Source organism: Maniola jurtina, chromosome 8 (assembly GCF_905333055.1).
Source record: "Maniola jurtina chromosome 8, ilManJurt1.1, whole genome shotgun sequence".
NCBI lineage: Eukaryota > Metazoa > Arthropoda > Insecta > Lepidoptera > Nymphalidae > Maniola > Maniola jurtina.
Window position 1 is genome coordinate 2,734,175 of NC_060036.1, and position 27,217 is coordinate 2,761,391.

General features: G+C 36.0%; 1 protein-coding gene across 11 annotated transcripts; it reads left to right on the forward strand.

The window, feature by feature from the left end:
- Positions 1–26,484, forward strand: LOC123867504 (FK506-binding protein 5). Of its 11 annotated transcripts, none has more exons than XM_045909554.1 (28): positions 1–180; positions 7,485–7,667; positions 9,567–9,707; positions 9,938–9,970; positions 11,200–11,382; positions 11,632–11,775; positions 13,927–14,109; positions 14,383–14,514; positions 14,607–14,921; positions 15,115–15,429; positions 15,972–16,286; positions 16,616–16,804; positions 16,896–17,036; positions 17,112–17,432; positions 17,727–17,909; positions 18,093–18,143; positions 18,354–19,154; positions 20,833–20,964; positions 21,053–21,376; positions 21,526–21,714; positions 22,309–22,446; positions 22,705–22,806; positions 23,187–23,501; positions 23,569–23,725; positions 23,830–23,996; positions 24,078–24,404; positions 24,482–24,661; positions 24,748–26,484. In XM_045909554.1, the coding sequence occupies exons 1-28, from the start codon at positions 24–26 to the stop codon at positions 24,933–24,935; spliced, it is 6,006 nt and encodes a 2,001-aa protein (XP_045765510.1). In that variant the 5' UTR covers positions 1–23; the 3' UTR covers positions 24,936–26,484. The 11 variants fall into 11 exon arrangements, with proteins under 11 accessions (XP_045765510.1, XP_045765512.1, XP_045765511.1 ...); XM_045909558.1 differs by lacking the exon at positions 1–180 and adding an exon at positions 420–561; XM_045909557.1 differs by lacking the exon at positions 1–180 and adding an exon at positions 3,955–3,982.
- The last annotated feature ends 733 nt before the right edge of the window (positions 26,485–27,217 follow it).

The window sequence follows — 27,217 nt, forward strand, 5'->3', positions numbered from 1 at the left end:
GTCAGTTCGCGCGCGCCCTCGCCATGGCTCGCTGGGTGCCGGCCCTCGCGGCCCTGCTCGTCGTCGTCGCCGCCGCGCGCAAGGCGCCGCCCCCGCGCGCCGAGCCGCAGATCGAGGAGGTCACCGCCAAGCAGCTGGAGCGGGTGCTGGACGAGAAGGACTACGTGGCCGTGTTCTGGTGTAAGTGCGCGTGCGCGCCTGGCCGCGCGCCAGCGCCAGCGCCGCGGACCCGCCGGGGTGGACACACTTGCGATATTTTAGCGGCTCGCCCCAGGTTATGCAACCGCGGAGACAATAAAACCCGAGCCGACCGCGGTGGCCGTAGCGCCGCCTAAAATGGCGCCGACACTCGCTCCTCGCGGTCCCGTCTCCCCAAGGTCGCCGGGCGCCTACGCTCCCGCTCGGCTGAAGTCTAAAACCATACCAGTGTGTGGCGCACGTTTAGCTGAAATAGAACCCCGTTGCGTGATATTGGCATTCCCGATTATTTTCGTTCACCGATTCGGTGGTATCTGTGACCCCTGCACTCTTGATTTCTAGAACACCATAAGATTGCGGTCGGTGAGTGTTGGCAGGCGACGAATGTCAGCTCGCGATATCGGCTATACATGCCTATCTAATTATATTATTATTTAAATGTTTCGAAAGTAGTTGAATCATTATGCATCATTCGATCATTCTAAGGATGTTGCGATCGGTCTAGACGCCAAATGTGCTATACATCAATGTCGAAACTCGGCCGGAACGCTAGGTTGTCACTTGGCCGAGGTTTCGGCGAGGGAGGCAAACGGTCAGTCTACTAATAAAGTCTACGTTAGAAGACACATTCTGTGTTGCACTTGAGCATAATGGTCGACCGTCGAGGTTACCGACATCAACACAAACATAAACAAACATCCATCATAACTGCCTTTATCGTTTCATAGAGCTGCTAATTCAAATAGCTTCCTATTCAAAATTATAAACTTATAAACAAATATCTATAAAATATTATATTATTAAATATTTTTAAAATAGATCCCAATGACGCAACGCACGAGATTTTGTTAAAGCTTATTTTGATTAAAGAATATATTTTTTGGTTGGAGACGATAGTACCTACCTATCTAATTATTTTACTCCAACTATAATTATTATTGCTGTTAACATTTTAAAGCTTCTCTTGTTCAATTTAACGATCGTTTTGTGAGATAAAGCATTTGATGTTTTAATGGCACTCACTAGAGATTTATTTTATGAGTCACAAAACGACTTTTCAATACCTACTTACTATCTCTTAAAATTGTAATAGGTGTTTTTGATTTGGCTAATTATCATGCTGATAATAAATTAATTGTTTAGCTGAAATCGATATTTTTTAAATCATTCCAATCTAAACGCGCTAACTACGTATAATAACGTAAAGTAAGTAGCTAGGTTCCTATGTAATACTTACTTAGGCTGCCTGTAAGTTAACAATGACAATCCTTACTAATATTATAAATGCAAAAGTGTGTCTGTCTGTCTGTCTGTCTGCTACGTTTTCACGGCTCAACCGCTGAACCGATTTTGATGAAATTTGGTACAGAGTTAGCTTACATCCCAGGAATGGACATAGGCTACTTTTTATCCCGAAAAATCACAGAGTTCCTACGGGACTCTTAAGAATATATCCATTGAACCGATTTATATGAAAGGTACAGAGGAAGCTTACGTCCCGGAAGTATCTTCGACACTTTTTATCCCGGAAAAGCAAGGAGTTCCCACGGGATTAAAAAAATCTAAATCCACGCGGACGGAGTCGCGGGCATCATCTAGTTATTATTATTTAAGGGATTAGAATTTATCGACAATCATCAAGATAATAAATTGCTTCCCTCAACGTTTTGTCTTCAAAAATAGTGTCTGTTGCCTAGAAGATAATGTGCTTGAGAATATTGAGAAAATACATAATTAGGTACAGAAATGTTCGTTCAAACGTTTCGGTTGGAGTTCTTCCAAAATCATCGCACGTTATCAATCTATTTCCCGGATTAACAGAAGTTTCAACGATGAATAAAAAGAACAAGGTCCGCTTATCTTTGACTGGAAATACTAACACATTACAAAATTTTCCATTTTTACCTACTAACTTAAAAATCTAACAATACAAACAGTAGGTTCCGCCAAAAGAAGTGAAAACTTAACCTAAATGGGTGCTTTCCATAATCTTGGACATATCTATTTTCTAGTAAAAATTGTTCCAAGAGATTTAAGTGGAAGATAATAATATTATACCCGATCCATATCATACTAAATTCGAAAGTGTGTCAAGTCTGTCTGTCTGCTACCTTTTCAGGGCCCAACATTTTCTGACGAAATTTGGTACAGAGTTAGCTTATGTCCCGGGGACGGACGTGGGCTACTTTTTATCCGGTAAAATCAAAGAGTTCCCACGGGATTCCTAAAGACCCATCCGCTTCACCGATTTGTATGAAATTCAGTACCTACCGAGGTAGCTTGCGTTCTTGTAATTGACATGGGCAACTTTTTATCCCAGGAAAATCAAACAGTTCCCACGGGATTTTTAAAAACCTAAATCCACGCGGACGAAGTCGCGCGCATCCCCTAGTACTTGAATAATTAAAAAAAACATTGGATTAGTTTACTTCCGCATGGCATGTTGTTAGACCTTGAGTCAATATTTTACGGCTTACAACCAAAGTTAATAGTTACGATCTAGACTCATTTCTTTTATTTCTATTTTATGAATTATAAAACAAGTCTTCAATTGGCTTCAGCTGTAATGAATCAAAATATACTTTCGGTCAACACTTGTGCTTCATTTTGTCTTTTAGTGTCGAAGTTACTTCGCTTTGGTGGTGGTGGGATTACAATATTGTAATTCCATTCTTTCTTTGCTTCTACACCTAACTGGGTATATTCTTTATTTCTTACCATTGATCGACTGGATCTTTTCAATATAAAAGAATATGACCTAGACGGTCCTATTTTATTTACTTAAATGAGTGATTTTGTAATTTCAAAAGATTTACTGATTTCAATTTTACCAACAGTGAACAGACTGATTAATTTTTTAATGAACTCGGCGATAAATAAGTATAATTTGTTAGAGTCTGGCTAATGAAAGATGAGACTGAAATCGCCCGGCAAATTCAAAAAAAAATCGGAGGGCATCCCCAAATTTATAGTGAAAAAATTTGAATAACTTAATTTGATACTTGCAATTATTTAATTTTTTTAAAGTTAATTTACAGCGTAGAAATGTTTTCACACATATCCGGTTTTACAAACCTCTCCGTTTTTAAAAACTCATCAAGGGGTTGGAGGTTCGATTCCCAGACACTTTGACGTCCCTGATACATCTTCCAGTTTTATTGTCAAAGAAATAATTTTTTATGTTAAAATCACAAATCATAAACAATGATATAATATCGTATCGCTTACAATCGTAATATAATAAAAGCTATGTGCTAATAAGAGACATGGTTTTAGAAAACATAATTAAGTAATATTAATATCTTTTACGAATTTAAACCAAGTATTAAAATTAAATTGTCTTTTTTTTTTCTCTCTCGTCTGGCTTTACAAAGACTAGCCAATGTCAAGTTTGTAGCTATTTGCAACAAGTTAGTTAAACCATACAAGTATGGACCCCGTCCCGGCGCGTAGCTATCAGCGCGCACGGTGGTCAGCGCTGATAGCTACGCGGCCGCACGCGTCGCGCGTCTGCGCCGCGTAGCTGTCGGCGCTGACCATTGCACGAGCGCCTCTGCCTTCTATGAGCGTTCTAGTGTCGAGCGGAGCGGATGTAGTCAGCGTGTACAGTCATGGCGAATCGCCGGTTTCTATTCCTTTGGGATAGGTAGTACAAAGCAGCAATAATTAATACACTCTGCATTTTTGTCGTCGTCTGTACAGTACGGTGTTCAGTACGATACTGAAACAAGCCACGCTGAGCCTCAGCGCTGACGAACTACGCGCTGACCTATGAGCGCTGAAGGTGAGCGTGAGACTAAAATCAGCCAAAAGGTTCCGTTTTCCTTTTGAGGTACGGAATAATGGATACCCCTTGATATAAGATATTTAATTTTTCTTTTGGACGTCACATCTCCATTTGGAGGGCTTACAAATATTTGTCTTCATGCCCATTAACTTATGTCTTCATCCTACCCTTTGTACTTAGGGTAGAAACCTAACACTTGTACCTACATAATATAACAATGGGTATTCTAGACTCGAATTAATTTCTCTATCAATCAACGTCATAGTGCACACACATATATTATTATTATGTAAAGAAATGATTGATTGATTAAGCAATCTTTAAATATTACACTTTGATGAATGATCGGATTTCATTCATATTCATTACATTCATATTAAGAGCCGTGATAGTCAGTGGAGATTAGTGAAATAATCCCAGGAGTGGACGTCTCGGTTGACAAAGATGAGAACGGCGACGATAAAGAGTAAGTACCTACCCAGTGGTTTCTTTCACTAATATCGCAGTGAACTAGAATGAGGGAACTCTCGGTTTGATCTTGGATCGACGATATAATTTGTCAAATATTGACCTATGGTGACGCAAAATCAAAGAAAATTAGTACTACTTTAGGGCTTTGTACCAACATTTGACGCCTACCAGTGACGTCGAAGCCTCGACGTTTTGTTACAAGTTCCCTAAGTGTCTAATAGCCAAAATAGCACGACGTTCGACGTTTGCGAATCATTCATTTATTTACAAACCATAACTTTTTAACAAAATCTGTATCAGAAATTGTGAAAAAATAACAATTTCCTAATTCTTATGCCGTAAGTAATTCTTATTCATGCTTCGTGCCATAAAATGTCTATGTTCGTGCCATGTTCGTGGTGCCCAACTCAATTTCTTGGTTGACTCTAAAGAGTTGAGAAAAGAATGGTTTTTTAAATCATTGAAAATGAATCATGTATTCCACGTTTGACATTTGACATTATCGTCAGTGAAGTTCTAACAGTGCGTAAGTCAAAGTCTACTTTTTTGACTTACTCAGAAGCGTAATAAAATTGTATACAAGTGTAAATTAAAAATTTATAACACCCCCAACGATCCAAAGTATTTGAGTTTTCCAAAACATCATTTTGAAATAAATAATTATGTATTTAGGCAACGTCCATCTTGACAGCTTGACATTTGTCTATTGACATAATATTATGAACCTAACGGTTATCCAACCTCCTTTTCTACAAGAAAACTAGAAAAGAGCTGATAACTCTTAAACGGCTGAACCAATTTTTTTAGATTATAGCTAAGAACACTCCCGATCAAGCCACCTTTCAAACAAAAAAAACTAAATTAAAATCGGTTCATTCGTTTAGGCGCTACGATGCCACAGACAGATACACAGATACACAGATACACAGACACACAGATACACAGATACACAGATACACACGTCAAACTTATAACACCCCTCTTTTTGGGTCGGGGGTTAAAAATACTAGCTGACGCCCGCGACTTCGTCCGCGTGGATTTAGGTTTTTTGAAATCCCGTGGGAACTCTTTGGTTTTCCGGGATAAAAAGTGCCTATGTGCTAATCCAGGATATTATCTATCTCCATTCCGAATTTCAGCCAAATCCGTCCAGTAGTTTTTGCGTGAAGGAGTAACAAACATACACACACACACACACACACACACACACACACACACACACACACACACATACAAACTTTCGCCTTTATAATATTAGTGTGATTAGTGTGAAGTGTGATTCAATTTTGTATAATACTGTACTTATACAAAATTGATGTATAATACTTTGAAAAAAAAGGGATTTAAAATGAAGTTATTGACGAAATAAAAGACGTTAATAGGATAATGATGATTGGTCGAATGAAAGCATATGAAATGAATATCTTCATCGAGTGGCAAAAGTTAAAACTCGCCAAAACGACTTACGCACTGTTAGAACTTCACTGACGATATTAAGATGGCTGGACACACAAGCACAGTGAAAATATATTACATGCTAGCTATTTTAATTTAATAATATTGTTCACGTTCCTACGTGTTGTGAGACTTGTGACGTAGTTTCAACTTCTCTGTTACGAATCTGTCTGAAAATATTTGAATCGGAGTTAACTGGGCCAATCTTTACACAATCCTTTAATAATTTTCGGTTATTGCTATTGCTGTAATACCAATACAGAACACCGTATTGTTAGTTTTAAACTATTTTGATTTCTAATGCTTATTGCGTGGTTTAACGATATTTCATATCGTAGATAACGAGTACAAAGGTACTTACCACGATTAATTTGGTGTTAACATACAGTTGATAACACCTACTTACCAATATTTTTAATACTAGCTGGCCTGCCACGGCTGTGCCAGAGTAGAATTTTTGAAAATTCCTCCTTAATGAGGATTGTTATAGTAACACTGATCTAAGTCGGTATTTTGGAAGTTTGGATGAGAATTTGGGGTCCGTTGTTTCCGGCCGCTATGACATCGTACTTTTAGTAGAATCATAAATGTAGAAGAGAATTATACAGGATACGTTTGTGCAAATTGAGTACCATTGTACACTTTTTGATTGTCAATTGTGGAATTTGTAATATAATAATGAGGTGATAAATAATAAATTAATTAAGTGCGCGAACTTAAAACTAGAGCACAGACTCAAGCTACGAGGGTTCCAAACGCGCCCAGGTTTAAGAGCTCGCAACAAACTAGCAACCATTAACCATATTATGTCAACTGCTGGAATCTGTTAGCTAGGACTGCGACTTGCGAGGTCTCTTTGCATTGGTTTCCACTCCCCACGGTCTTCCATCTTACGCTATGCGCTTGAGATTACTTTATATTTTCTAAGAGTTGTGGCGCTATGAAAGAGTCATTAACTATTAATCACATCTAAACCACTCCATCCTCAAACTTGAGTTTCATTTTTACTTAAGCAAGTGCCTACTTACCTACCTATTTTAATAGTTGTGGTGTCATAATTTTTTTCATTTTCATATTATTTTTCACTGAGTTTGTTTTAGTTTATTACGCAATTCAAAGTTAAAAATACCATCACAGACTTGAAAGGTCATTGCTATTCCAGAAATATTGGATGTTGGTAAACCTACGAGCGATGGATATCCATCATTCTTTAAATACTTAAGTACTTAATATCTAGTAGATACATCAGCAATTTATTATTAATATTATAAATACCCAAGTGCTTAATCTTTTAATGGATGTTTACGGGATTTTTATAGAAATTTTATAAAACCAATTCTACGCATTATTAACGTAGAAATAGTTGATTCTAGGTAGATCTCAAGCGTTGAATATTAATTATTATTAGCAATCTTCTGTAAACGCGCTTTTGCGCGTCCTGCTTTACACTCACGCACGACTTTGTTATGTTACCAACATTATAATTACAATTTGTGTAAACTAGCGGGAGTTGGTGTCAGCCGTACCTGTTAGCATTTAGTTACCATAATATGGTGTCTGTTGTCGTTCTCAGATGCAAGGAGTTGTGTGACGTGTGACAGAGTACTAGAAGAGCTAGAGAAGATAGATGACGACACGGACACGTTTGGTGTCGACTTCGTGAAGATCAACGACAAAAGGCTCGCCAAGCAGTATGGCATCACGAAGTTCCCTGCACTCACGTATTTCCGTGAGAACGAACCGATCATTTACGAAGGTATTTATAGTTATTTTATAATATTACGGTTTTGTTGATGTAGTGTCTATTTTATGGGGGCTGCGCGGCGGTACATCTCAAGTTCAGGATTGGGCCACAAAAGAGTAGGTAATAGAGTTTTCAAGTCAAGAAATTCTCAATGGCAGTTCCTGAGTGTGAAGCCACACGATGCGTTGCGGTGCGGCGCCTGAGCGGTGCCACTGCGTCATCCTACGTAGAAATCGCTGTAGCATGCCATACGATGTGTTACGACATTGTGCGGCGCCGCAACGCGCGCACAACGGACTTGGGACCAGAGAGACGAGGCGGGAAGAGTGGTGCGTTGCATTGCAACGCCATATGTAGTATACGTACTTTTTGACGGAGCGGCAACTCAGTGCCCGTGTGGCACCCAATACTTAAAAATCACAGCGTTGCGGGCGCTGCGACGCACCGGAAATGCATCGTGTGCCCTCAGTCTTACACCCCCAAGCCTTGAGGAAACGTAAAGAAGTTCACTCTGCTCCTTATCTCTTTTCGGTCATGTCAGATCACAGAAAGCAGTAAAAAATGTGGAAAATTTCTGGAAATAATAAGGTTAGCCTTTTCTGCCCTTTTCTCTACAATAAATAAAAGAGGCATTAGCCTAGCGATTGAAAATAAATTGACAAAAGATAGATTGTCTTCATCTACATTGTGCATTATAAATAAAGTGCGGTTAGCTAGGTAACGCGAACATAAATATATATGTAAACAAACCATAACGACTGACATTGACGATGCAGCTGAGAAACAAATAGAAATGTCTGCGAGGTTGATCTTTTTGGCAGCTGATCAGAATTAATTAACTAACTTACATTTTAAATACCAGAAGCTGATGAGATGTTCAATCTAATGCGTATTGTTAAATATCACATGTTAATTTAATTTACTTCTTAGAGAGCCTAAAAGTATTAAGTACTTATCCAAAACTAACCAGCTCGTTGAAAAGTCTGGAACACCGCAGAGACGTAAGGTCCCTTCGCGTGCTCTGCCGCCTTTTTAATGGGGAGTGTTCTGAGGAGTTGTTTGACCTCACTGCACCCATTTTTTTCTACAACCGTCCCATTGTGCCAGATCTTTTTTCCACGCACATGCAAACTGTGGAACCAACTCCCTTTGGCGGCGGTGTTCGCACTACATTTCAACCGCGGCGAATCAACAAATTTCTGAAAGGCCGGCAAAGCATTGGTCGTTCCTCAGGTAGTGCAAATGTTTATGGGCGGCGGTAATCACTTAATATTGGACTAAGCGGCCGGGATGAACTTATAAAAGCCGAACGTTTCTTTGCGCATTGGACCTAACACAGGAAGGAACGATCAGCGACACTGAAGTTTGGGTCTGGTGGCTTTAGCAGACATGTAATAGATAGACGTATAAAACCTTTCGTCAAAGTATAGTCTAGTTTTTTTAAATATTTTCTTTGGAATAGCAATAGAAATCACGTCGTGCATTGCCAGACACTTAGTATCGTGGCAACTCCCTAGCAGCCACTCTTAAAGTTTAATAAGTTGTTAAAGTTACCCGCGATTTTGCGGGATAAAAAGTAATGTAGGTAGGTAGCCCTTTATCCGTCTCCAGATGCAAGCTGTTTCTGTACCAAATATCGTCAAAAGTTAACAGACAGATAGATATAGATATACTTTCGCATTGTAATATTAGTATTAGGTATATAGATAGTTTGATTAAGTAGAACATTTGGCCAGCATCACAGATAAACAACAGAACTATTAGATAATTTCATTTGTGGTTGTAGTGCTTGAAAGGCCAGGTTGTTGCGTAAGTTGAATTGAATTTATCAGATAATAAAAAAGGGTGATGATATCATTAAAATGTCACAGAAAAAGCACTATTCAAAAATAGTTTACTTGATTGTTATAGGAGATCTCATGGACGAGGAGAGCGTACTGGATTTCCTGACGAGCTTAGAAGCAATGGACCTTCCTGACCGGATAGAAGAAGTAAACCAGAAAATCCTCGGCAAGATCATAGAGGATACGGAATATGTGGCCGTTCTCTTCTGTACGTATCCGAGCCTTTTTCCATCGTGGTTTGTTAAAAGACTTAATAAGCTAACGTGGTAAAACTTGAGCCATTTCTCTTGACTAACAAAAGTATTAAATTCTACCAACGTAGTAGATCTATCGAGTAGACATTATATGTATTTCTCTGTCGCTTACTCTGACTATTAGTAATGAACTGTTTGTAAAGGAGTACATTGTGATGTGTGTTTGACAGTGTTTTTCACGTAGGTCCCGATCACAAAAATTGCGGCCCGATGAACAGTAAGTAAGATTTTCAGCAGGTGGTATGTTTTATGTTTATGTCGTTGTGGCTGTTATTTCTAGCTTCTTAGAATAGCGTAATATCAAATTCCGACGTGCTTTCCGCTTTCGATGCGGCTGCGGTGGGCGATTTCGGAGAGTTATTGGAAATTAGATTAAGAATTGGCGTCTCGTCTGGTTTAAATGGGCATTCGTTCATGTTTCGGCCAATTAGATATTTGGCTCGGATACAACATATCACAATACCATGAATCACTCGATAAACAATACTATTATAATTGTTACAATTTGATCACATCAATTCAGTCCTACGACTAAGTATATTCGTATCAAACGAACGTATCATGCAACGATATAAATTCTAACCTAGTTAATATTTTGTTTAAAATTCTGTATGATTATTTCACCTTACATCTACTTAGTCGGTAGGTATTCAGTGGAGTTGTACCTACAGTAGAATATAATAAAACAGATCAATCTAGTGTGACGGAAGGCTAGAATCAAAATTACGTTTGCATTATCGGATCGTGCGTCGAGCTATTTTGGCAATACTATTTTAGTCTTGCCAGCAAGCTCGGATTGACGGACCGACGTGTCACGAACAAGACATCGGTTATATTATTCTACTGCCTAACGTCCACAAACTATTAAAAATCGACCTTAGTAAGATTTGGCTAAGTACCTAAAATATTTAAAGTTCAGTACAATGACCTTGACCTAAATAATGGTCATACTGAAAAGTATGAGATTAAAAATACACAGTGACTGTCTCAAAACAACCAACACGAAGCTTGAACTAACCTAGAAATCTCACTGAATAGGACTTATAGTGACGTCTGATTTTAGTGAACCCTAGATGAACTAAGTTTTATTGTTTTTTAGGGATGTCCCTGATTAGAAATACTTAGAATTGCATTAATTATAGTACACCAAGGTACACCGAGTTCCCCTTAGAGATCTACACAATATAAAGGGTATATTGTGACGAACTGCGATAGTCCTACACCAGCACCACCAGGGTCCGGCATCACCAATGCACGACACAAAACGCTTGCGAAACTTGCACACTTAATAATACATACTACTTACTACAATTAATTTCTTTTAACACACAACTACCCGAGCAAGCGCTTAACTGCACTGCTTCGAATCCTGTACGAGGCATGAACTTCATTAGGAACAAATTTTCACGAGACATCCGTTTGAAATTAGGGACTGAAATGTTTCAGACAAACCCGAGTGCAAGAAATGCGCGAAAGCTTTACAAGAGCTGGAAAACATCGACGACGAAGCAGACCAACTCGGGATAGGTTTTGTCAAGATCCATGATGAGGAATTAGCCGAAGAGTACAGTCTTGGAGATCTGCCAAGATTGGTGTACTACAGGCATCAAATACCTATTATCTATGAAGGTGAGTCATTTTTGCTGACGTTTATATTACGAAATTCAACCTTGCTTTATGGGAGCTATTACGCGAAACTCTTCTAAAATTTTGAATATTTATTCTACTTGCAAAAGGGATTAGCATTAAATTAAATATTATTAATATTGTTTTAAAGATAATATTAGGGTTGAGAGAAATCATACTTCTTCAAGACAAGGCTTGATTATTTTTTTGTAGATGGTAGTTAGTAACAACGTAATAAAATATAAATTTTAGGTGAACTTAGTAGGGAGGAAGACGTTCTGGAATGGCTCATTGCGAACAAGTCGACTGGGGATGAAGAAGACGTGATCGAGGACGTAACTGCCAAAACTCTCAACACTCTCATAGGCAATGTCGACAACCTTGTTGTGTTATTTTGTAAGTATCCTTCAGTTTCAATTTTCATCACAAGATTTGGTGGCACCAAACGAATTTAATGTATTAGTAACAAGGAAAAAGTTAAATAGCACTAAACCCCGAACATTACCCGCGAATTGTTAAAAGATATAGTAAAATTGTTTTTCTGTCGCTCGGTGTACTTTAATATTGTACTATATTTATATTTATGAATTCAAATTTTTTTCTCTTTCATTTGATATCCCACTAGATGCAATAGCAACAAAAAACTTTCAGAGACTTCAAATTTTTTGAATGCAACCTCCGTCAGGTCAATTTTTTTTCGTATAAAATGTAGCAGCCATGAGCCACTTGGACCATAATAACGAATTGATTGACACCTCATTCATCAAAATCGGCCCAGTAATTTAGGCACTACGATGAAACACACAGAATCTAATACAAACATACATACATATAGACTGCTAGCTAAAGTCATAACCCTTCCTTTTGGCTTTGTCTTTGTTGAGTAAAAATGAAGAAGCCCACATGGTTTTTATTTATGTTATTTCACAGATTATTATTTTTGCACAACACGTTCAATAATTTTGAATGACGAATGGCATTAGCAGATTACTCAAGCATTATATATTTATAAATAAAATACAATTTTAAACAAATTAGACATCGTTTCTGCATAGTGGCAGATATATTATAACGTGAGTTAATAAATATTACACGACAAATAAAGGTTGCGTGGGCAAAAAGAAAATGAAAGGAGAAAGAATTCTAGAGAGTTTTAATTTTTAAGTAATTGTAGATATACATATATAATAAACACATAAACTTAAATAAAAGACTGGATATACGAGTATCTTAAAAGTCTCTATGTAATTAGGTAAATAAACTATTTATTGCCATAATATACGAAAAACATACTTTTTTATTAACTCACGTTAATATAATATTTCTTCAAAATCTGTTCGGGTTCGTTTTTCATAGTTAACTATAACTACCGATGCCGATAAATCTAAGAGAATTCTATCACCAATGTGTACGCACATTGTGTCAATTTTATTATTACGAATCATCTCTCTCAAAGGCTTGACAAATTCCAAATTCTTCAAAACCAGCTGGGTTTCGTAAAAGTTACAGCACTGGAAGATCAATAGACACGTTACGGCAGATTATGCAGAAGACTCAGAAGTATAATAATTTTTCTCTGCGTGTAGCGTGTGTTGACTATGAGAAAGCCTTCGACTCCATCGGGATCTTGGAAATCGGAACTCTTCACAAAAATAGATTGGCACAATATCCAAAGTATTAAAGTTGAGCTCTATGTCAGATGCCACCACGACGACCGTTCAAGTCCAAGACCAAAAATATCCGATTCCTATAATTCGTAGAGTAAGACAGAGAGATCACCCTTGACGACGTGTTTATGTTATAAGACTGGAAAGGTGGGGGTAATAAATATCAACAGTAAACCTATCTCACATTTACGATTTGCAGACGACATAGTTGTATTAAAATTTTTGGAGGACCTCGAAGAAATATTAGCTGTTCTTTCGTAAGAATAGGCCGGAGGATAAACATGGACAAAACGAAAGCGTAACGTGTTTAATGAATACCTTATCCCAAGATTTGTCTCCATCGGAAACGTCAGCATCGAAGTTTAATGAATGTGACTTACCTGTGATGGAGCCAAAACGTGGACAGTTTCACTTGAAACTCAGATAGTTCAAAACAGACTTAAGGCAGTTGACCTCGTCTCAAGTTCAAAATTCAGCGTTTTATAGAAAAGACTATGTTGGATATCTGACCAATATAGCAAGACAGATCATTTGGTAGCACGCTGAAGTGGCAATGGGCAGGCCATATTTGTTGCAGAACTGATGGCTGCTGGAGCATACGTGTTCTGAAGTGAAGACTGCGTACCGGAAAGCGCAGTGTGCGATAACCTGCAGTCCGCTGAAGTGATCACCTTAAGAAGGTGGCAGGAATTGAGTGGACGAGGAAGGTGGTGGAGCTACAGGTGGAAGACCGTGTATGTGGCGCGCTCTCAAGAAGGCCTATATCCAGTAGTGAACGCAAACAGTCTAATTGATTGATGTACACCAAAAAATTTGACGGATTTAGGGAAATAAACTTAAAAAACTCAAAACGTTGCTTGATTTTTGTCAATTTTTACAGATGATCATGGCGATGAAGAATCGATGACAGTTCTCGGAGAGCTAGAGAAAATAGATGATGACTGTGACCGACACGGAATACAGTTTGTCAAAATTGACGATAAGAAAGCTGCTAAAGAATTTGGTATTGATGATGTTCCTTCAATAGTTTACTTCGAGAAGCAAATCCCCAATGTTTACGACGGTATGCTTTTTTTATAGCATTTTTCTGCATAGATTAAAGGTTATTTTTAAAATTCCGTTGAATTTTCTTAAATTCTCTTAGTGAGGGCCTACGGGCCTACGCCATTGAGAAAATCTCACGAAAACTTTCATATAAATCTTAAATTTCTAGACTCAACCGTTTAAACTATATGCCAATAATATTAATGTCGGTTAGTCACTTTCTCCTTTTACATATAATTTAACTAAAAACTATTATATTATTATTATATTCAAAAGTTTTTTCTATTAAAAGGTGACCTCGAGAACGAAGATGAGATTTTAGAATGGCTTGTTGGTCAACTGGAGAAGGATGAAATCGAAGATGTCACCGATGAGATGCTCGACCGTCTTATCAAGGACGGGAAGACTGTAGCGGTATTGTTTTGTAAGTAATATTATTTTTTTGTAAATACCTAGCAGTTCAATTTGTAATAGGACTTGAATTTTTGCTAAGCCTCTTGTAAATTACACTTTCAGATGATAATAACGATCGCAAATCTCAAAAAGTGTTAAATGAGCTTGAAAATATTGACGATGAGTGTGACCAGCTTGGTATAGCGTTTGTTAAAATTGACAATGAAGAAGAAGCCAAAGAGTACGGTATTGAAAAAATCCCAACTTTATTATACTTTGAAAAGGGTATACCAACATATTATGAAGGCAACTTAGAAGAAGAGGAAAAAGTTCTGAGTTGGCTTAAGCATCAGACCGAGAGTGATGAAATTGAAGACATTACGGACGAAATGCTGGACTTGATCATTGAGAAAATGCCGTACGTCGCCGTCCTGTTCTGTAAGTGTTTTTCCGCATTTATAACGTGTAGCCTTAACATTATGTTAACATTAGACAAACTATTTGACACGATGCCAGCTTTTTATATTTTACATATCGTTTACAGACATAATTCCCACTTATATATTTAGCTTACTTTGTTATTTAAAGAACTGACACAAAAGTGAAATATAGTTCTTTGCATTAATTCCAGATGATAAGGATCACAAGAAAAGCCAAAAGATTTTAGCTGAGTTAGAAAATATCGATGACGAATGTGATCAAAATGATATTGCTTTTGTTAAGATCGATGACGATAAAGAAGCTAAAGAATATGGCATTGACACGATTCCAACGATGGTGTTCTTTGAGAAAGGAATTCCTCATATTTATGAAGGTGATCTGATGAAAGAAGATGAACTCCTGGGCTGGTTAATTCACCAGAAACGACACAGTGAAATACCCGAAGTGACGGATGAGATGATGGACAAACTGATCGACACTGCTCAATATTTAGCTGTAATATTTTGTAAGTTTACGTTTTTGTTACTGAATATATTTTTCAACTCTGGTTCTGCTACGGTTCTCCTCAACGCTCTCCAGCTGAGTTGGATTCAACGGCTAACCTCTTCTTCGAAATTGGACTTACCTAGTTGGATTGCGTGTCCCAGGTATAGATACTCGTTTACAAATTCGAGTGTTGAGCTCTCAACGATCACTGGGTGGGGCAGAACATGAGCATTAGATATGATTTTCATCTTACTCATGTTCATTTTTAGAATGACTCTGCTAAAGTCATTGATCATTGCAATAGGGTGGTAGTGGGCAGGGCATACGGTTGGGGTCCCAAGGTGCTGGAATGGCGACCCGCACTGAAAAGCACTGCGTTGGAAGCAGTTGGACTTCAACAAGCAGGGAGCCGCTGGATTCAGGCCGTGACGTTAAAGTCCCTACAAGAGACCTATGTGCAGCTGGTGACGTCTATCAGTGACGATGATGATGATGAGGATATTTTTCAAATTATTATATTGCGTTCATGTCTAATCCTTTAAATTGCTGAATGTTTTACAGATGATAAGGAAGATAAACAGGATATAAGAATTTTGAATGAGCTAGAAAATATCGACGATGAACTGGAAAAGGAGGGCATTGTAATTGTAAGAATAGATAATGAAGCCGAAGCTAAAGAATATGGTATTGACCACCTACCCACATTGATTTATTTCGAAGAAAATATACCAGCCATCTACGAAGGTGATCTGATGAATGAAGACGAAGTCCTGGAGTGGCTCATCGAACAAAAAAACAGCGCAACCATTGAAGAAGTTACTGATGAAATTTTGGTTGATCTCATCGAAGAGCATGAATATGTAGTAGTATATTTCAGTATGTATAAACTGTATTTTTATTAATATTTTACATGGTCTACTGGAGTGAGCTGTTAACCTGTTAAATATTCTTGATATAAAACAGTGCGTAGAATGCAATGAAAATATTAAGCGCTTACATAAAAAAATCATTTTTATTATTCGAGATTCTTCCTTTTTAATAAAAAATAAAGTTGTAAAAATATTTTTCAATGTTCATATAAACATGACGTAAACAGTGGTTGTTTCATGAGCATAATCAACCAAGTCAAGTCTCTTCAATTTTGGTTCAATCTGCTTAAGAGGGAAATTACGAAGTTTTATTATTAACTGTCTTAAATGATACAGGTGGCAAATGTGAAGAGGGCGAAGAATGTGACAACATCTTAGAGGAATTAGAAAATATTGATGATGAGCTAGATGAGACGGGAATTATCTTTGTAACAACTGAAGACCTAACAGTAGCCAAGAAATATGGAATAAAAACTTTCCCGACTCTAGTATTCTTTAGGAATAAGGAACCTCTAATTTATAAAGGTGAACCATCATTACTTGATTCATATAGTCATACTATATATTTAGATTAATTAGCTAAGAATGTGAAATTAAATAAGAATTATAATTGTAGGTGACATCGAAGATGAAGATGAGGTTTTAGCATGGCTAACAGATGAAGATACTCTCGAAATTCCTGGTAAAATTGAAGAAGTAAATTCCAAAATGCTAGAAAAAATCTTGGAGGAAAATGATCATGTTGTGGTATTCTTCTGTAAGTAACACTCTTGTATTACTATAGTACGTACTATAATATTATACCAATTTCTCATTTAATCTTTTATTATAGATAAAGAAAATGATAAAAAATCACAAAAAATATTAAGTGAGCTGGAAAATATCGACGATGAATGTGAAGAAAAAGACATCGACTTTGTAAAAACATCTGACGAAGGAGTCGATAAAGAGTATGACCTTCCCGATCTGCCTGCTTTAGCGTTCTATCGACACAAATTTAGGACGATCTACGATGGTGATTTGATGCATGAAGAGGCTATCCTCAAATGGGTTTTAGATCTACACGATTCTCAACCTGATGTAATTGAAAACGTTGATAGAAAAACGTTGAAAGACCTTATTGATGATGTCGAGCATTTGGCTGTATTTTTCTGTAAGTTTACTAATTAAATGTAGAAAAACAACTAAGGGCCGGCGCACATATGGCAGAGCGTAGCGCAGAGCATGCCAGCGAAGTTTTCTAATCGCGTAACACATTACACGAATTTCTACCAGAGAATGTGCGAGCATGGATGGATTTTAGATATTATTTCAACGAAGACAATGTCGATAATATTTTGACTGTAAAAATGCTCTGCGCTGCGCTCCGCCATATGTGCGCCAGCCCTAACACATAAATTAAGTAAATTTGAAAATAATCTTAACAACAGACTAAAATTCATTGCAGATAGTGAAAACTGTGATACCTGTGAAGAAATTCTAGAGGAATTAGAGACAATTGACGATGATACAGATAAACACGGTATTCAATTTGTCAAATCTAAGGACGCTAAACTTGCATCGGATATTGGCATTTTTAGTTTCCCAGCCCTAGTGTATTATGAAACTGGCGTTCCAATAATGTATGATGGTGAGTCACTCCTGATTGACATTTAAAACCTAAGTTATCTATACATATAATTATTATTATATAAGAAAGACTACACACATCATCTTGTGTATGTGCATTACTTTAAAAATAGTTTTGTTAAACATCAAGCATCGAAAACAATTTATTTTCAAAATAGTGTTAAAGCATTTGTCCTATTTATAGGTGACTTAAAGAATGAAAAAAAGGTTCTGCAGTGGCTTGTAGACCAAAAAAGTAAGAATCCACATCCATTTCTAAATTTGTTATGTAATATCTGTTTAAGGTCTAAGGATTTGTTGACATAAGAATAATGAATTACAAAATATTTCGTGCATGACATCATTCTTGACATCTTTTTCAATAAAAATGTTTTAATGTACCTACGCCTTAAACGCTGGATGTTTGAGCTATGTCATTTTGCATGACAGTTACTAATGCCTGCAGGTGAAGATAGCCACCGACATAAAAATAAAGCTAATACTAAATCAAAGGCCAATGCAGATGTTGATAAAAAATCGGGGTTCCTGCGACGTAATCTTAATATAGAACTGGTAAAGAAAAATTTGCAAACTGCTGAAAAGAAGAGAGTCGGAAATTTGAAGTTTCCAGGATTGTTAGTAGATAAAAAACGCCAAGAAGGCAAAACTAAACGAAGTGGTGTGCAAGACGACGATGAAGACGACGATGACGACGATGATGACGATAGTGATATTGATGATGACGACGATGACAATGATGAAGACGATGACGATGAAGACATTGATGACGACGATGATGACGACATTGATGACGATGATGATGACATAGTCACAAGTTTTATCAAAAAAAAGTTATCGCTCTTTAGAAATCCTACAGAAAAAGAAAGTAGGGGCAGTAAGCTTAAAATAAGTTTTCCTAGAACTGTAAAGCGTGATGAGGATAACGACGACCGTGATGATGAAGATGACGACGATGACGATGATGACGACGATGACGATGATGACGACGATGACGACGATGACGACGATGACGACGATGACGAAGATGATGATGACGATGATGACGAAGATGATGATGAAGATGATGACGATGATGAAGATGATGACAATGACGATGAAGCTGATGACAAAAAACATGTGAAGGCGTACCATAAAATACTTAACTATAAAGTAAGCAAAGGCCGTCATGATGCTGACAACGATGATGACGACGACGATGATGATGATGAAGATAGTATATTTAGTAGAATAAAAGACATGTTTACAGGTAAATTAGTAACGTTGAACCCCGAAGTGTGACACTGCACGGAGGCACGGATGTACCCCAACCACACATCTGCATGGTCAAATGAACGCCCGCATGGGTCCACACCAGCTATTGCCTGCAGTCATTCGCGAGCGCTTACCAATTTTAAACGTTCTTTTTAATACTAACATAACATTTAGAATTAATTAATAGCGCGTTACAAAACGTGATAAACAAAATTATAAACATGCACAATATTAACGAAGTTAACTTTATTTGTACAATGATTTTACGGGTTTAAACAACAAATTTTTACTGACTGCAGGCGATCGCTGTTTCTACATTGGATTGGGGGCGAAACCGGCCGTCCCAAAAATGACATACGAACCATACCAGTGCTGTCCCACTAAAGTTCAAAGTCCGACAAAAGTAGCAAAGGCGACGCCCACCAAGGTACCGGCCAAGAAACTCGACAGGGAGAAACCAGTCGCCCCCGAAAAACCAACTAAGGGCAAAAACAAGGCACTCGCCAAACCAGACAAACCAGGCAAAGGGAAAAAAGGTTTATTCGGCTCTGAAAATATTTGGTGGTGGTAAAGAATAAATGTTAGATTAGTGACAACAATGTCATACAATTTGGTTGTTAAAGGCGCGTGCGCGCGTGGCATCAAGTGGACATGAATATTGTATCGGAATCTCATCAAGCGGTTTCTCCTCCAACTCAATTGTACTCTGGTTAACGCTGCATCGATCTGTAGTTTCATTAACATCGCTAGCTTTCAGTAATCTCGTGTCCCTTGATCCATGCCAGCACTTACCAGGGTTGTATTTATATATGCAAATGGACTGTATTAATATTAAATCATTGGTAGCTTTATAATAAAAAAATCTTTAAAATACTTCAGGAATGCGAATGCAGTCCGCACCACTATTTTATCATAATTATTTATATGTATATCGAGCAGTTACGCTTTAGATATCGTGAGAACTTGTGGAGACTATTTATTGGGATGTCAGTGATGTTGTAAGCAGATGTATAAATCGTTATATTGATTGTAACCTAATTCCAATATTTAGAATTAACGAAAATTAAAACAACAACACGGGGCATTTTACATACTACCTATTTTGTCACGTCATCTGAAAGACTTATCGTTGTAAGGATTTCATGTTCATGTAGTTTTCTAGTCTTCATGGAATCTCATTATTTTGTACGAGTTTATTTGAGGAATATATTTTGCTGTTACTGGACTAAAAAATAATGCAAACGCAATGCCGGATTTAACATGGATCCAAAGGACGCTTTAGTTTAATATTTTTAGTTGAAGTAATAAAGATAATAATTTATGTCCGCAATCAGTCTGATTTCTGGCGTTGCAAATCTATGTTGATAGGTTGTAATTGTTTGGCCGAAAATTCGCATGAATGTTTTATTATTTGTTAATGTTGAATTTGTCGAGTCGAACTTAATAATATAATTTTTGTTAATAAAACATTTTTTATCATAATATATGTATCATTATTGAATTGTCACTTGAATGATGTCAGCATGGTTATGCAGTAGTAGTCCACGCATGCCAGAAATTGGATGTCAACTGGTGAGTTATTGAAATACACAAAAATGGATGTGGTTTCTTTAATGATATTATTTATAGGGCATTTCAGTATATAAATAAACACTTCAATTAAAATATTTTAGGAAACTTGTTGGATGAAACAGAAGTCTTGGATTGGATGGTAAGACAGAAAGAAGACGAAAGTATAGAGGAAATAGATAGAGATGAATTATTCAAATATATTGAGACAAAGGAATTCTTAGCTGTTGTATTTTGTAAGTACTATAATTTTATAACTGTTGAATTCGGAGATCACGTAAATACCTCGTATCGTATCATTAATATTGTTTTATTTCATTACAGATAAAGAAGAGGATCCTTTAAGTCCGAGAATTCTCAGACACGTGGAATTAATTGACGATGAAGCTGCAGAATATGGAATCAAAATAGTAAAATGTAGCGATCGTTTAATGGCGAAAAAATATGGGTTTCGTAATCCACCTGGTATAACATACTTCAGGAAAACAAAATATATTAATTACGATGGCGATATCGATGATGAAGAGGAAATATTAGATTGGCTTACAAATCCAGAAAACATGGAACTTACTGATCACATTGAAAAGGTCAACAGAAAAATGTTTCAAAAGATAAGACAGACATCGGATTATGTAGCTGTATTCTTTTGTAAGTTTTCAGTTGCATTATTTGCACAATAAGTCAATATTACTCGTAGTCATTAAAATTAAGATGACGTTGCTTTGTTAGTTGTGTTTGCCTTGATCGATATTATTGTCGCAAATTTCCATCTGTATTTCATATGTCCCCTGTTTTAGACAGTAATGACTGCAAACAGTGCCCAAAAGTACTGCTCGAAATTGAACACATAGACGATGATGCGGATGCAGCTGGTATAAACTTCGTGAAGATTGACGATCGACAGATGGCTAAGGATTTCGGAGTATTTGCGTTACCAGCAGTGCTGTTCTTCAAACTAGGCTCCAAAGATCCTGTCATATATGCAGGTTATGATCTCTATCTCTCCTCTTGTTTACTATTGCACTATAGAATATGATAAAGAGGTAAAATTTTTAGGATGTAATCTCTGAAAAATCTGAACCGATTTCGGAAATACTTTCATCAATAGAAAGCTACATTTTTCCTGAGTGACATAGGCTATATTTTATCAAGCACACGTGCGAAACCGGGGCGGATCGCTAGTTTAATATAAATCTGTAGGTACTTAATTGTGTTCTTTGGTGCCTGTATTTCGCAATAACCATATCATTTCTGACAATTCAAATCAATTTTTAAAAATAACCTAATAGTATGCGTTAAAAATTCGTACGACTGCCTTGTTGGTCTAAATTCTAATGGGTAGCATGTTAGACCGTAAAAAATGAGGTCTAGTTCCCGAGTAAAAAATTGTTAGATGTTGGATTTTTCCGTAAAAAATATAGAGCCTCGAGTCAGGAAGTTGGTGGTGGTTTGGTGGTGTCCGTCCTGCACCTGATTTCTCACGGGCTAATTTTTACCTTCTAAATCCAAACTCACAAACTTGACCTTTTTATAATATGATTGTAGTTAACCATAATAATATCTTGAATTGTTATTAACAGGTGACCTTTACGATGGTCAACAGTTGCTCAGTTGGCTGCTCACTCAAAAGAACCCAGCAGGAGATGTCATAGAAGCACTTGAAGGTCAAGAATTATTAGATTTAATTGAAGAGTCTACGTCTCTAGCGGTATATTTCTGTAAGTCTGAAGATTTTTTGTACAATTATGATGTACTAAATATTATATACCTAAATAGGATCTTGAAACTAATATCTAAGTTTAAATATATATATATATATATATATATATATATATATATATATATAATAGATTAAACATATTAACTTTATACTTAAATAGCAGATAATACAAGAAAGGCAAAAGAGTGAATAAAATATGATGTGTTCTAAATCATAAGAAATAACAAAATAATATAATAACTCTTACTTTTATTAGGGAATAAAACACTATGCGAACTGTGCAATGCAAAAACAATGCAAAAAAAGACGAAAAAGAGCTTAAAAGAGCACGAAGAAGAAGAAGGGCAAGAGATAGATGGTAGTCCTATCCCTTAGACAGCACCATATTGCTTTTGTCTGAATGATGCGATCCGACTTGATATCGTGTCCCTTTGTCGCATGTAGCATGTCTGATCATTATTACTATTTGATTTTAGTAGATTTTACAGCACGCGTTCACTCTGACTTGTACATTAGACTTGTAGTTCACTATTGATATGAGAACATTTGTTGCAGTATCCCTGATTTATCGAAAATCTCCTTATTTCATGTAGAACATAGACGTTGATTTATAAAATCCTCAGTATCACTATTGATAAAGAAATATTGATGATTTTGCGTGAACTGTGAATGCAATGCTCCCACGTCTCCTTTTGCAAACAAATAAAAGTTATTTTTAATAAAATTATTATTTTTCAGACTCACTCGATTGTGAACAATGTGCAGGAATTTTAGAAGAATTGGAAAATATTGACGATGATTGTGATAGACATGGCATAAAATTCGTTAAAACTCTAGACTATTCGATATCAGAGTCGTATGGTGTCACGGATTTTCCAGTTCTAGTGTATTTCGAAAACAATATACCTAATGTTTATGAAGGGTCCTTAGCCGAAGAAGAAGAAGTACTTCAATGGTTAATTACTCAGAAAACCGAAGATCGTATTGAACTGATCACGAGAGTTATGCTTGAGAAAATGGTTGAAGAAACTCAATATCTGGCAGTATACTTTTGTAAGTCGTGTTAGTAATTTTACGATTTTTAATTAATTTTTTTTATTAATTTATTCTTATGTTTCAGATAAGTTAAATTGTCATATTTGCGATCATATACTGGAAGAGTTAGAAAAGATTGACGATGAATGTGACGTCTATGGTATTCATATGGTTAAAATCCAAGATCCTCAACTCGCAAAAAGATATTCAATTAAAACTTTTCCAGCTATGGTATACTTTAGGTAAGTAAATCACCCGTATTCGGTATTAGTTTCTAATAGTTATTAAAAATAAAAAAATACTTTATTAAATAATTACCTATGTTAATAAATTTTAAATATTCTAGGAATGGAAATCCACTTTTATTTGAAGGAGATTTGCAGAACGAAGAATCGATTCTTGAATGGCTTATTGACGATGATAATCGTGAATTAGCAGACGAGATTGAGTCAGTAAATGAACGGATGCTTGAGCGACTATTATACGAGTCACATTTACTGGCAGTATTTTTCTGTAAGATTTTTGTTGAAATTATTAATATAACTAAAAATTTGGCAGTTGCCTTATTAAGTAACTAGTAATTTAATTTAATAGATGATGAAGAAGACTGTCCTGAATGCCAAGATATCCTCGAGTCCTTAGAACAAATAGATGGAGAAGTCGATCAATTCGGAATTGATTTTGTCAAAATATCAAGTCCAGAAGCTGCGGCAGCGCACAATATTGTAAACATACCTTCTTTAGTTTACTTCAGGAAAAGAAACGCGATGTTATATGACGGTGACTTACATCAAGTGGATAGAGTCCTGCAATGGTTAACTTCTCAAGAAGTTTTTGAAATAAAAAATGAGATTGAGGAAGTGAATAGAAAAATGTTGGACAAATTATTGGACGAGAATGAATTTCTTGCTGTTTATTTCTGTAAGTTGATTGTTGAATAGCTTGATAAGTTGAAAATAATAAGAAGAGACACTAAATTTTACTACCTATTTTTGTAGACGAAAATTCAGCTGAGAGTCGTATTGTGATGGATAAATTAGAGAACATAGACAGCGAAACAGACAATTTGGACATAACATTTGTTAAAATGCATGATACTCGTTACGCTCGCAAGTGGGGTGTCACTAAACTACCGGCTATAGTCTATTTTAGGAAACGGTTTCCAAGTATTTATAGGGGTAAGTAAAAGGAAGAAATGCACGTAAAATACTTGAGCTGGATAATAAATGAGGTATTTACTTTATAAGGATCCATTGTATTTTAGGTGATGTTATGGAAGAGGGTGAAGTGCTGGAATGGCTACGGAAGAACAGATTTAGGCAGCCAGAATTAAATATATTCATGTACGGATTGATAGCCCTGTCGATAGCTTTCGTTATGTACACTGCCTTTTTACTACAGTGCTTTAAACCAACGAACACTGCGCCACCACAGCATCCGAAGCAGGCGTGAAAAATATTTTGTCGGGTTATAATACCTTCGATGGTCAATTGCGACGATAGCATTTGGCTATATTTACACGAATTTATTACCTTTCAGTGTTCAAAGGTTTTTTTAAACGTTCCAACTTAAGATGTATGTACCCAATAGTGTACTATACAGGGAAGCTGAGGAGGAAATATCAGCTTTAAGAACAATGAGTGACACCGTTAGTACATCAGCTGTTCAATAAGCTTGCCTACTCATTTTTAAAGTTTATTAATATCGATGATGACACAAGGTTTCGATTATTGCCAAAAAGTAGTTAATTTACAAATAAATGGGATCAAACTTAACCTAATATATTTTATTAGGTTTTAGAACAGAAGACAGTTCTTTATTTAGGGTACGTCTACCGATTATGAATATGGATATAAATCTCTGTTTAAATTGTTGTTTATTAATTTTCTTTCAAATATTAATTTTTTTATCCTCTGATAATTGCTGGAAGTTAACGCATTTTGAGGCGTCTCAAGACTGTGTACCTACTTTTTATAAATCAATTATCTACTCGCCAATGTTTTTATTCGTGTGCGATGCTATTCTTATTTAATCATTATTATTCATTCAATGCATGTGGTTTTGCAATTTAATGATCTTTAATTACTTTTTTAAACTTTGAAAGACATTATTAAAATATTTTATGTTGCCCTAGTAGGTATGTTAACTTTGTAATTTTTGAAGTTTTAAATTTAGATCTGCCTTTTAATTTCTCATGTAAGTTTGACTCGGAGCCTTAGATTAGGCTTATGATTCCCGTCTAATGACTTTATTTTCTTAATTTTTGTCAGGTAGGTACCTCCTGTTTATTTTTAAAATTTAATGTTTTCGAAACAGTAGTTTTATTTTTACCTTGATAATTTAAATAATAACTTTTAATTCATTAATTATATTAATCGCCAATTACTTTTTGTCATTCCCGCTCAAACTTACTATTTGTATTATATACCTACCCATTAATACTCACGTTTTATATTGTACGTTAAACTTTAGGAAGAGATTTCGGCTTTGTAATGCGTTGTCTCTGTCACTCATACCTACTTATCTGACGTTTCGTCGGTATCAACGACAGAGACAACGCTCTACTAAACCGTTATATATTTCTCAAGTTTGATGTACCTTCAATATTTCCTGCCGGGCACTGTACTTATGTGTAATATATATTTTGATCAGCTTAAATGAAATATTAATGACAGGTTTTGTAAATATTATAACAAGGCAAGAAAACTTATAAATAAAATATAATACATACAATGTTCTTATGATAAATAATAATAATAATCAATGACCTTATTTTATATTTCGTATAATATTATTATAAGTAAGTATATAAGTACTACCTTCTTGTAATAAAAGCAGCACCATGCTGCTATTTCCGATTGTAACAAAATATATAAGTAAATAATAATATTATTCTGTTGTGCTCAAAGAGTAAAGCGCGCGTTTGAGCTTGCGTACGTTAAGTTGTTAAAATTGTACATAAATTGTAAATATTTAAAATAAATAAAAATAGTAAAAATATCATATTTTGTTTAGTTTTCTTTGAATATTTTCCTTTTTTTATTTTATTAATTTTTATTTTATAAAAATAGCAATTAACGAGCAGGCGGGTCACCTGATGTTAAGTGGTTACCACAGCGAGTTGGTTTCATAATTAGCATGTGCGTCATGCGTGGAAAAAAGATCTGGCACAACGAGTGGTCGCAGTACACCCAGGTAGTGAGGATGAAATTGTTTTCAGTTTTTTTTTTAAATTTGCGTTCTTATAATTTATCCTTTTTAGAATAAAGTAAACTGTCATAATATTCATATTATACGTTAAGTAAATAATGAATTAATATGATTAATTTTCAACTATTGACAATTCAAAATTCGATCTTGCTCGAACTTCATCTCTCGTAGCAGTGCGTCCTGTCGTAACTACAGATAATTCAAAATCATCATATTAATCGTGGTATGTACATACCCGTTATTAAATTATAATGCCTATTATCTTATACCTTATAGGTAAGTTATGGTAAACATAGTATCCGCAAATAGGAATCCTCTTTCATTACAACAACGTAATCTTGAAGCGGTAACTATGTATAAAACACAGGAAGATAATTAACTTAATTGTATTTAATATGGTAAAATTAAGTAAATATAGTTCTCGCTTAAAACAGCGTTCTTTTATTAGTTAAAAAACATACCCAAGTATTAATTAAAAATTAAAATTTTAAACGCAAGATTCAAGCTTTGTACCGCATTTTAGG

What these genes read in the sequence shown, in the direction of transcription:
- LOC123867504 (XM_045909554.1), top strand. Translation starts at nt 24, where the DNA reads ATGGCTCGCTGGGTGCCGGCCCTCGCGGCCCTGCTCGTCGTCGTCGCC. An exon ending in AAATTGCGGCCCGATGAACA is followed by an intron (nt 9,971 to 11,199) that starts GTAAGTAAGATT and finishes GAAATGTTTCAG; the next exon opens with ACAAACCCGAGTGCAAGAAA. An exon ending in ATATGTAGTAGTATATTTCA is followed by an intron (nt 16,287 to 16,615) that starts GTATGTATAAAC and finishes TAAATGATACAG; the next exon opens with GTGGCAAATGTGAAGAGGGC.